General features: G+C 40.8%; 1 protein-coding gene across 6 annotated transcripts in view; it reads left to right on the top strand.

The window, feature by feature from the left end:
- ABCA6 (ATP-binding cassette, sub-family A (ABC1), member 6) overlaps positions 1–10673 on the top strand; it is a 61158-nt gene extending 50485 nt beyond the window's left edge. For 4 of the 6 annotated variants that reach the window (XM_012733117.1, XM_012733115.1, XM_012733116.1 and 1 more), the window contains 9 exons: positions 431–548; positions 2293–2384; positions 2960–3138; positions 3849–3924; positions 3998–4092; positions 5229–5666; positions 7207–7286; positions 8565–8620; positions 9965–10673. In XM_012733117.1, the coding sequence (XP_012588571.1) occupies positions 431–548; positions 2293–2384; positions 2960–3138; positions 3849–3924; positions 3998–4092; positions 5229–5666; positions 7207–7286; positions 8565–8620; positions 9965–10066 (1236 nt within the window). In that variant the 3' untranslated portion in view covers positions 10067–10673. Of the gene's footprint in view, positions 1–430; positions 549–2292; positions 2385–2959; positions 3139–3848; positions 3925–3997; positions 4093–5228; positions 5667–7206; positions 7287–8564; positions 8621–9964 lie in introns of those variants that run through there. The other 2 variants (XM_012733119.1, XM_012733120.1) reach the window with 2 other exon arrangements.
- The last annotated feature ends 1440 nt before the right edge of the window (positions 10674–12113 follow it).

Below are 12113 nucleotides of genomic sequence, written 5' to 3'. Positions count from 1 at the left end.
TTTTTTTTTTTTTTTTTTTTTTTTTTTTTTTTTTGCAATACATGGGTTTTGATAAGCAGTTCCAGCTTCAAAACCAGTCATTCCTTGAGTTGAGGAATTCATGGGAATCTTGTCATTAAATGTTTAGTAGTAATTAATATTTTAAGAGTTATTCTTTTGTGCCACTTAGATGTTGCCATGTTGCCATAACCTTAGTCACTTGAGTCCTGACAAAGCAACAAACTGACCCTGGAATTCAGCTGCTTCCTCAGACCATTTAGAAGCAGGAGATGTTATTAATTCCAATGCATGCATGTCACACTTGAAACAGGGAATAGAGATTACTACTAAGACAGAGATTACTATAGGCAGGACAGGGCCTGGCAGGGAGAATACAGTACCATATTGTTGCTGAAGTTTAACAGGAAAATCACACTGTCTTCTTTTCTAGAGACCAGTCATTCTTGCTAGTTGTCTACACAAAGAATATGCAGGCCAGACGAGAAGTTGCTTTTCAAAAAGAAAGAAGAAAATAGCAATAAGAAATATCTCCTTCTGTGTTAAAAAAGGTTTGGAAGAATCACTTTTTCTTCACCGTTATCTCTAAAAATACCCCTGAAAACGTTTGTTGTATAGTGTAGCAGTACCCACTGAAGCGTTTATTCATTCATTCAACATATATTTTTTAGTGTGCCGGGGACAAATATAGGCTCTAGCAATAAAATTCTGAAAGAAAGAGGCAAGTTCCTGTGCTCATGGATTTTAATCCTACCAGAGATCACTAAACAAAAATAACTTATCAGCCCTCCCTGGTGGTATAATGGGTTAGGACTCAGCACTGCAAGCAAGCTGCAGCCACTTCAGTGTGAGTTCAATCCCCCACCCCAGAGGTGACCCACAGGGCACAGCAGACCTCTCCTGACCCACCCGCTGCTCCCCTCAGCAGTGTACTTCATCAATCTGCCTGTTCTGCTTCCCACTCTGTCTCTGGTGAATCCTCTCAACCCCACCCCCACCCTTCTGGCCTGTACCCCAGTTCTGTATGCATCAATAAGTAAATCTTAAAAAAAAAAAAAAACTTACCAACAAAACTCAGATACCACCACAGGTCAGTTCTCATGGAGCATTCAGAATGTGACAGGGCACAGGTGATCTGCTGCTGTGTTCAGTGTGGGTTAGGACAGCCCCTTCTTGAGCAATAACATTTACATCTAGGATGGCACCCGAGGGGCCACTGTGTGAGCACAAAGAGTCGGGGGGCTGCACAAGGAGGCCTGGATGTGAACCAAAGCAGGGAAGGGGCGAGGCCAGGTGGGAGCAGGGAAGGGGCAAGGCCAGGTGGAGGCAAGCCAGCTCAGCAGCAGAGTTGGGACATGCAGCAGAGTTTGGATTTTATAGCATGTTAGTGCATGATGCCAGAGGGTAATTAGCAGGAATAGTTATCATAACTATAATTAACAGGGTAATTATACATCACCACTTCATTGAAATTTTGTGAAAATTGCAGCCTGGCTATTGTTTGGTCATGAGTATAAGTGGCAGACAAGATAAGAGGCTTTTACATTTCTTCTGATGAAAGATGATGATGGCCTGGACACAGGAGGTGGGAGTTGGGGTACAGAAAATATCTCTGACTTCTCAAGTTTAAGAACTGTCTGTGTGTGTGTGCAGCATACCAGCTATCTGCTACAGCAACAATCTTGGCACGCTTTGAACTCTCTCCCTGATCTGTGGGAGAGATGTTCCAGGACTCCCAGTAGATGCCTCTAACTGTGGACATTACCGATGGGTATATATGTATATATGTATGTATATTTATCTATAAAACACATAACACTTTCCCTATATATACATGCCTATGGCAAAGTTTAAAGTCCAGCATAATTTATAACTTAGACATAGCCAATCAATAGCAACAACTGATTATAAAATAGAACAGAAAAATGTACTGCAATAAAAAATAATGTGACTGTAACTTCCCTATCCTGCACACTCATTTCCTTTGAAAGTATTTCATTGTATGTAATAGTTTCAGACCATGGTTGATTTCTGGTAACTGAAACTGCTGAAAATGAAGGTTCAGATAAGGGGAGACTGCTGTAATCTGGAAAGAAATAATCTTTGTTGACATCCAACCCAAAAGCTTTTCTCTTGTATTTTATATAATTACAGGAATTAAAGAGCATGTCTTGATGACATAGGTTACATTTTTTCACAATGGCAATGAGAGGTACATGTATCTCAAGGTTATTGAAGAAACAGTTTGATGTTCATCGATACCTCCAGTATTTATAGTAAGTGATTCTTTTTCAGGTGAAATCTTAGGATTGCTAGGACCCAATGGTGCCGGTAAAAGTTCATCTATTAGGATGATATCTGGAGTCTCAAAGCCGACAGCTGGAGAGGTTAGTGAAAAATAAAGAAACGGGCTCCCTTCCCTAAATAGAAATTTCATGATAAACATAGGTTGTATATTTGCAGGGCGACACTTTAGTAATCATACTCTGGTTTTTGTAATAAATACATGCAATAATTTCTGTAATATTTCTTTAATGCTCAAAAATTTAGGTATTTATTTGGGAACTGGAGGGGGTTATGCTAAGTAGAGTCAGAATCAGAAGAGGGAATCAGAAAGACAAATACTGGATGGTCTCACTCAGATGTGGACAAAGCGTGTGATAAAGCCAAACTAACAACAAATCCTAGAAATGTAGAAATGTCAAACTGAGACTGCCAGAGAGGGACTGGATGGAGGAGCAGGAGAAACTTCTCACTGTGGCGGGAGCACTGTGGACGAGGGTGAAGGATGGAGGGCATTTTGGTGGTGGGTGCAGTGTGATAACAATACTTGGTGAGGAAGAGCATCGAAAATCAGTGTCAACTTATTTAAAAAAAATACATTTATTAGCTAAATGTTTCTTAAGTAATTGCATGGTTGAAGAAAAGGCTACATGTTTCCAAAACTGTGTTACTTGCTTAGGTGGAACTGAATGGATGGAGCTCCATCTGGGACCCCCAGGGAGGCGGTGAGCTCCAGTCCCTGGCCTACTGCCCTCAGGAGAACGCGCTGTGGCCCAACCTCACGGCCAGGGAGCATCTGCAGGTTTTCGCTGCCGTGAAAGGGCTGAGGAAAGGGGACGCTGCCCTGGCCATTTCACGGTACAGAGAGGTCGTCGAAGCATTGTTGCCAACAGGGATTCTGGACCATTGGTGGTGAAATCACTGATGGAGATGGAAGGTGTAAAGACCTCACCTTTCCAGAAGGTGTTGGACGGGAGACAGGCATAGAACATAGTCCTGTTTCTTGCATCCCTGATAGAGGAATCTTTAAAAATAAAATAAGCCAGAAAGAAAAAGAAAAATATTGAAGGGTCTCACTTATAGGAGAAATATAGAGAAATACTAAAGGAATCAGGGTGGGGGGAAGTAAGTACAATAAAGTAAAATCAAAATCATCAGGCAACTGTAGATCAGAGACATTCTGTGGGGGGAAGGAGGGAGAAGGGCCAGGACAGGAGTGGGAAGAGCACAGGACTGTGGTAATGGTGCCCCGGGGAAGTGGTGTGGGGATTTCACGGGGAAACCACACATTGCACAAAAATGAAGGAAGATGTAATGTACATTTTTTTAATTTAAATTTTAAAAATGATAAAGCTATCCTCAATACTCATTCATGAGAGTTCTGAATTCAGATTCCTCATTTTTCTGAAAGACTTTTATCTTCCAAATTAAACTACCTTCTTCTTTGATGACTGGAGAGTTTTGAGCATAGTCGTTATAAAACTCCTTCCAATATAGGTATGCTCCCATGTGGGCACATTTTCTAAAATTCCTCTCTTGACTTCACCATCCCCCTTATCTTCCAACAGACTGGTCGATACTTTCAAGCTGCACGACCAGCTGAACGTTCCCGCGCGGAGACTGACGCTGGGAGCTGCTAGAAAGGTGTGTGTGGCGGGTGGGCTGCCTGAGGCTGAGGTGGTGGTGCAGCAAACCCAGCTGTTTCTCTGCATTTCAGTTGTGTTTTGTGCTGAGCATCCTGGGAAACTCGCCCATCCTGCTTCTGGATGAAATATCTACAGGCTTGGATCCCCGGGGACAACAGCAGATGTGGTGAGAATCCTCACAGCCTTCAGATCCAGGAGTTTAAAACTTATGCAGAAGTTGATGGGCGATCAAATCCACTAGTTCTTAATTTAGTGCAGATATTATTAGGAAAATAAGTATTTAATGTTGCATCCTATTCCTGTGTCATTTGTCTATTTTTTGGAAAAACTTCTGAATATTTTGTTGGAGTTACAGCTCTTGCAATTTGGTATGTATTTTAATTTTGCTTTTTCATTACTAACATGTCTATAACTGTTTCCTTAGAAACTATTAACATATTGACATAATTTCCCCATTTCACTTCCCCCTTCTTTCTGTTGATTTTTTAACCCAGTATTTCTTGGTTTTAAAATTTTTTTCACTTTTCTATGTAAGGATTCAATTTATATTAGTAACATTCTTCATGTTCAATTGACTTTCCCAACTTTTGAAAATAACTTCGTGGAAATATTCTACGAGGGTAAAGAAAATCACTTAGGAACCCATTATACCCTCACTGTTTCAGTATTCATCCACATACAGCCAATCTTTTTACATCTATACCACCACCCACTTCCTTTCCCCAATTATTTTGAAGCAAATACTTGGCAGCATATCCTTGATTGAGAAATGTGTCCAATGGTATCACCACAATATAAGGACTCTCCCTATTAAAAAAAAAAAAAAAAAACTTAACCAGAATACTGTTAGCAACCTGAAAACTATTTAAAACTATTTTGGGGGCCTCCCTGGCAGCTTAGGGGTTGAGGGTCAGTGTTATCACAGCTGTGGCATGAGTTTGATCCCCAGCCAGGGAGCTGACTGACATTGCACAGCAGACCTCTCCTGTCTCCCCACTGCTCCCCTTGACAGTATATTTCAGTGGATCCACCTGTTCTGCTCCCAACGCTGTCTCTGGGGAATCCTCTCACTCTGCACTTCTAATCTACCCTCTGCAGCTTTTCTATGCAAAACTAAATAAATAATATATTTTAAATAAATAAAGTTTAACTGCTTTTTATATAGTTAAAACTTAGTATTTACATTTCTGTGTGGCCTTTTTCTTAACTTAGGATCATAAATAGGATTCATAAATACATCTTATCTATGAAATTTCCCCCTTCTTCCTTTTTAAATGGTGCTAATATTTTGACTTGCTTCAGGCAGACAATCCAGGGAACCATTAAAAAGACAGAAAAGGCAGCCATATTGACTACCCACCACCTGGCCGAGGCGGAGGCTCTGTGTGACCGCCTTGCCATCATTGTGTCTGGAGGGCTGAGGTGGGTGCCTGGCCAGAACCCTCTTGACCCTCAGCAGAAGCGCCCCATGGAAGCCACTCAAGTTCTTCCTTTCATCTTGTACCACGTGCCCTTTGCCCTACGTCTGAAATCTAAGTCTAGCATTAAAAAAATTGAGGGGCAATATTTTTTTCAACCTGTCTTTCCTCGTGCTCATAGATGCATTGGCTCCATCCAACACTTAAAAAGCAAATTTGGCAAGGATTACATTCTGGAAATGAAGGTGAAGGAAACTGCTCAAGTGACTTTGGTCCACGCTGAGATTCTGAAGCTTTTCCCACAAGCGGCACAGCAGGAAAGGTAAGTTTTTGGTTAGAGAGATGTGTATTGACTTTTATCCAGGCAGCCACCCCTTTTTTTGCACTGTGAGAACTTCTGGATGATTTTATTTCATAATACATATTAGGGACCTCCAGTGCTAATTTGTTGAACCTTCTAGTTTATGAAACTACCCATTAAGCTGTGATATTCCGGTGGACCTGTTTTGCCATATAAGGAATGTCTCCAGTTGTGAAAGGGAACTTGGAAAAAATAAGGGAAGGTGTGGATGACCCAGGCCTGCTCTGTGATTAAGTCTGACCCCACAGCACCCTCCTGCACCACTCTGTAGCTGCTTAGAAGATGTAAATATTCATCATTTAAAAGATATAAGTAGAGAGATTTCCTCCTTACAGGATACAAATGATTGAAATAATGGAAGGGTCTCCCTCTTATGGCATTTCATGCTTCAAAATGGAGAGAAGCAAGGGGAGGGTGTATGTGTGTCTGCTTGTGTTTCTGTGAGCATCTGTGCTACTTGGGGGAAGGCATGGAGCTAGAGCCAGCACTGAATTTGAAATTCCTTGAAGGGGTGAACACATCAAAAGAGCCGGACACAGCAACTGCTAATTTCATTTTAATACTGATTAAATATAGTAAAATTACTTAGGATGGCCCTCCCTCGTGGCACAGTGGGTTGAGGCACAGCACTGAAAGCTGGCCGCAGCCATTTCAGTGTGAGTTGGATCCCTGGCCCCGGAGATGACCCACATGGTGCAGCAGACCTCTCCTGTCTTGCCCACTGCTCCCCTCAGCAGTGTAGTTAGTTGATCTGCCTATCCTGCTCCCCAGTTTGTGACTGGTGAATCCTCTCACCACCCCTGCACCTCGGGCCTGTTCCCAGTTCTGTATGAGTGAATAAATAAATCTTTAAAATAAAAAAATAAAATTACTTGAAGTATATGCCTGGGAAAATACTAAGCAGGGTTCTATTTCCAGGCCTTTGAGGTCAGAAATCCAAGCCTGATACAGGTACAAGGGGGAGGGCGTGATAGTAAGGCTGCAAGAGCAGGCATCTCGCAGAAGAGGGTTCATCTTGGAGGTCAGGGTAGCTCTAGGACCACCCAGGGACACCAGATCCTGCTTGGGAACATGCTGAGGGTAGGGCATGAGGTTATAAAGCCAGAGCAGCAGATGGGAACAAGATGCTAAAATATCGGTGCTGGCTCTTCCTGTCACAGAAAAAGCTTCCAGTTAAATCTTTTGAATGTCTCCATTACTATGGCCTTTTCTTATCTTTCTTTCTTAGCTTTCTGGTAACACAGATGGAATAAAAAAATGTGGCTCATCAAGCAGGATCACTTCCTGCCAGCTTCCAGGGGAGCTGTCTCCGACAGCTAGCCGCCAAAGTCATTTTAAGAGTTGTCCATTGATCAATTATCTTATTTATTTCATATCTAAGACATCTACTAGCTTGTGCTGCCTTTATTTTAAAAAGGAAATTACTGATACTACCAATTTTTGATGGTCATTTTCTCCCCTTGAAACTCAAGGTCAAATATAACTATTTTCTTCTCCCCAGGTGTTCTTCTTTCTTGGCCTATAAACTGCCCTTGACAGATGTTCAGCCTCTATCTCAGGCCTTTTACAAGTTAGAGGCAGGTAAGAACAACCATTTTTTAAATACAGTTTTTAAAGAATCATCCCCCACCCGGACCCCCCATAGCCCCAGTTCTTCAGACATATTGCATGGGTGTGTTTGGTTTAGTTTTGTCTGATCCTTTGTTTCGCTTCTCTATATTTCAAATATGAGTGAAATCAGCAGTATTTGTCTTTCTCCTTCTGACAAAATACACTTAGCAGAATCTCTTCCAATCCCATCCATGTTGTCACAAATGGCAAGAATTCATCTTTTTTCTTTAGCTGTATATTTGTATTTCCTTTGTGTGTATTTATAAATACTACATCTTCTGGAGTCTGCTCATCTGTCATTGACCATGGGTTGTTTCCATAATTTAACTATTGGGAATCGTGTTGTCGTGAACACAGAAGTGCATGTTTCCCTTCTAATTAGTGTCTTTGCATTCTTTTAAGTAGCAACCTCGGAGTGGAATTGCTTGATCCTATGGTAGATCTATTTTTAATATTTTAAGAAACCTCCATACTGTTTTCCATAGGGGCTGACCAGCCTCCATCCCACCAACAGTGTAAGAGGGCTCTTTTTTCTCCACCCTCACCAACACTTGTTATTTCTGCTCTTTTAGATACAGGCCTTCTCACCCTCACAGGCGTGGTCTCTCATTGTGGTTTTGATTTTCTTTTCCCTGCGGATGAGTGATGATAATTTCTTCACGTGGTGAAAACAGTTTTTGTTTTAATGTATTTTCTTTGCTACTCAATCCCTGGCACCTAGCGGTGGTTTGCACATAGGAAATTCTTAACTTATAAATGGTAAAGTGTGATTATGTGCATCTGATGACCCATTATGGGGGGGTTTCTTGTGGGAAAGCCCCACAGAGAGCTAGTACAACAGACAGATGGAAGCACAGTCACACAGAAGTATGAGGTCCACTTAATGGAAGCAGAATGAGGTTGAGTCTCCCCATGTGTGAAAGCACATCACATGGTTTCATGTGTGACGATAATTAAGTAAGTTACTCAAGAACCTCACGCATCTTCCCAAGAGATAAACAGTAAGTAGTACATCAAGTCATCAAATGTAATATGAGAAAAACCTATAATCAAGATAAATTTAGTATTTATTTGTATTAACTCTGACTTTCCGTTGTTTCTTCCTTTCACGAAGCATTTGTTTCCCAAACTTTATATTTCATGGCTCTGAATACTGTATTTTTATTTTGAGTGACTTTGTTAAAAGTTCTGGGTATTAAATTGCCAGAATCTATGGCCAGTCTGTTTGTTTTGTTTTTTTTTCCCCAGTGAAACATAACTTTGACCTGGAGGAATACAGTCTCTCTCAGTGCACACTGGAAAAGGTGAGTCATGGAGCCTCCCATGGTGCAGGTGTTACAGATACAGCGCTATCAAACTATTCGCAGCCACTGCAACACGAGTTTTATCCCCGGCCAGGGAGCTGACCCACAGGGCATAGCAGACCTCTCCTGTATCTTCGCTGCTCCCCTCAGCAGTGTATTTCAGTCAGTGTATTTCTGCCTGTTTTGCTCCCGACTCTGTCTCTGGTGCAGTCTCTCCTACTTCACACCTCTGACCTGCACTCCAAATCTTGTATGCATAAATTAGTAAATCTGGGTGGAAAAAAAGAATAGTACTCCACAGTGTATATGTACCACATCCCCTTGATCCAGGCATCTATTTTTGGGCATTTGGGTTCATTCCACATCTTCCCTCATGTAAATAGAGCAGTAATAAACATAGGGGTGTGGTGTCCTTTTTTATTAATGTTTTGGTGTCCTTTGGGTAGATACCTAGGAATAGAATTGCTAGATCATACAGAAGCTCCATTTTTAGCAGTTTGAGAATGGAATATTACTCAACAATCAAAAAGAGAAACTCATGCCATTTGTAGTAATGTGATGGAATTGGAAGGAATTATGCTTAGTGAAATAAAACAGAGAGAAAAAGAAAAATACTGGATGGTTTCACTCATAGCAGGAGTGTAAAGGATCGGGGGGGGGGAAGTAATTGTAATAAAGTAAAAATGAAAATCAACTAACAGCTATAACCCAGAGACAGTCTATGGGGGAGGAGAGGGGAACAGCATCAAAACTAGGCAGGATCAAAACTGCCATCACACAGGACTGTGGTGATGGCACAGGGGTGAAGTGACATGGGGTTACAACTGAGACGAAAAATGTACAAAATGAAGAAAAGTGTGAATATATAGATAGATAGATGCATAGTTCCTGTGTATGTGTGTGTGTGTGTGTGTGTGTGTGTGAATAAAAAAAAGGCGAGGCCCTCCCAGGTGGCGCAGCGGGTTAAAGCACTGCATTGAGAAGCTAAAGCCACTTCCGCATGAGTTCGATTCCCGCCTGCCCCCGAGGTGACCACATGGTGTGGCAGACCTCTCCTGACCCACCCGCTGCTCCCCTCAGCAGTGTGCTTCGTCGATCTGCCTGTTCTGCTCCCCACTCTGTCTCTGGTGAATCCTCTCACCCTCCGCATCTCTGGCCTGTACCCCAGTTCTATACAAATAAATAAATAAATATTAAAAAAAAAAAAAGGTGAGTTAACTTTCATGGTTCTCTATCACCCTTGTAAGTTTCACCTAGCAGTAGTGTGCATTGCATTTTTCCTGTACATTGGAAAGACCAGCAGTGAGTTGAACCTCCCATCCCCTTCTTCTGCCTCTCCTGCAGGTAATCTTAGAGCTCTCCAAGGAGCAGCAGCTGGGAGAGCTTGATGAAGAAGTTGACACAACCATGAGGTGGAAGCTTCTTCTTCACTCAGATGACCCTTAGTTCCTGGAGCCCAGCAATTCCTTGCTGCTGTCAGATAAGCTTTTTGTTTGCATTCATTAGCAGTATGATCATTACAGATGGCTAACAGCAATACTAGGTATATTTGTATATTATATTAATAAAAGAATGCATTGAAAAATTATTCTCTCCCCCCATTTTAGAGGTGATAGAAATCTGTGACAAAGGCAGTACACAGGATTAATAAGGTTACCTGAAGAGCCAGGTGTTGGGTACTAAGGAAATACAAACCACAATCCTGGAATTTTTGGAAGTATGATTTTTGAAATATGTTTCCTGAAATATTTTCTTGCTGAATAATGTGAGGGGTATAATCAACCCTCAAATTAGCACCCACCAGTTGTGATATTGGGGTTTATGCAATTGTTTTGATACACAAATCAATGGAAAGGTCTTCCCTTGATACCTGCAGAAATCGTTTTGGAAGTCTAGGCTTAGGCATCCCTGGGACTCATAACTGAACCAGCTTGCACACTGGAAAAGTGGTTCAGACATGTCTTTTTAAAGCAAGGTAATTCAGGCCCTCCCTGGTGTAACAGGTTAAAGCTCAGCACTCTGAGTTCAATCCCCAGTCAGGGAGGTGACCCACATGGCGCAGCAGACCTCTCCTGACCTGCCCGCTGCTCCCCTCAGCAGTGTACTTAGTCAACCTGCCTATTCTGCTCCCCACTCTGTCTCTGGTGAATCCTCTCACCTCACTGCACCTCTGGCCTGTACCCTAGTTCTATATGCATAAATAAATAAATATTTTTTTAAAGAGGGGGGAATCACAGCAGCATTTATTCAGACATAAATATTGGAATATTGTGTTGATTTCACAGTTGTGGGATGCTGATTTCCCTCATCACCTCATCACTAGTTCCCCATGTATCTTTGCTGCTCCTGTATGGTCATTTTCCTCTTTTGTGTGTACCCCTTTGTGTGTGTCCACACTACACACACGTCTGCATGACTTTTAAAAAATCCATCTGCTTTCATCTTTTCTTTAAACATTATCTACTTCATTTTTAATATCACCAGAAAATCTTTTGAAGACCAAGCAGTATTCTTGATGCTTTTTTTTGGTGGGGTGGGGGACAAGAGATGGGTGATGAACTATTTAAAAGATTTTCTTATCACTGAAGAAAAACTGTATAGCAGGGACAAATATAGAAATTGAATAAATCTGATTAAAAGCATCAATCAAAATTCTTCATACCCAACCCATATTTCATCTTTCCTTAATGCAGTTTTTATATAGCTATAATCACTTTAGTATGCATAATTTCTTAAGAAAATATAGATGCATATTTTAATTTGCTTTTAAATTTATGGTAACATTGCAGGTTTATATGTTTCCATTTATTTTGTGCTAATTATTTGTATTCTTTGTTCATTAATTTTTGTGCTTCGGTCTTTTCTTATCCATTTTATAATATTTTATTATGATGACCTATTTTATCTCTGTTTTACATATATCATAATATATTTGGAGTATTATATTGCCAGGTGATCTATGGTTTGTTGTTTATTCAGGAACATTTAGTGCCCTACAAATGTACATCCATATTAAAGTGAGAGCTGAATTTACATTATCTCTAAAATTTAAGCAATTAATTCTCCAGTCATGCTCAATTGTGCAATATCACAACCTAAATAACCATTTTACTTAATAATATGACAAAAGCTTTGTTTGTATTATTTATAGACTATGAATTTTCTTAATTTACAGAAATATGTTTACATAATTCATATGCATATAGGGTTATCTATATATAGGTGTCTTCCTGTCATGATGTGCTCAGTAGGATTTGGACTTGAAGCAGGTCTTCAGTATAATCAATGCACTTATTATATGATCAGTACATTGACATATATATGTATATGACCAGGGCACTATACTGATAAGATCATAGCGCAAGATGAAGAGAAGGCCAGAAGTGATTTGAATGCAGTAGTGCACATTACCAACCAAGGCCAGTTAGTAAACCCAGCAAAGGCCCAAGGATGCCCTCATGACAAAATTGTCAGAAATAAACTAAGCAGGATA

This window comes from Condylura cristata, unplaced genomic scaffold, assembly GCF_000260355.1.
Source record: "Condylura cristata isolate star-nosed mole 26May11 unplaced genomic scaffold, ConCri1.0 scaffold00038, whole genome shotgun sequence".
In the NCBI taxonomy this organism is placed as follows: Eukaryota; Metazoa; Chordata; class Mammalia; order Eulipotyphla; family Talpidae; genus Condylura; species Condylura cristata.
Note: the sequence above shows the minus strand (reverse complement) of the source record. Positions and strands in the feature narration are given on the sequence as shown.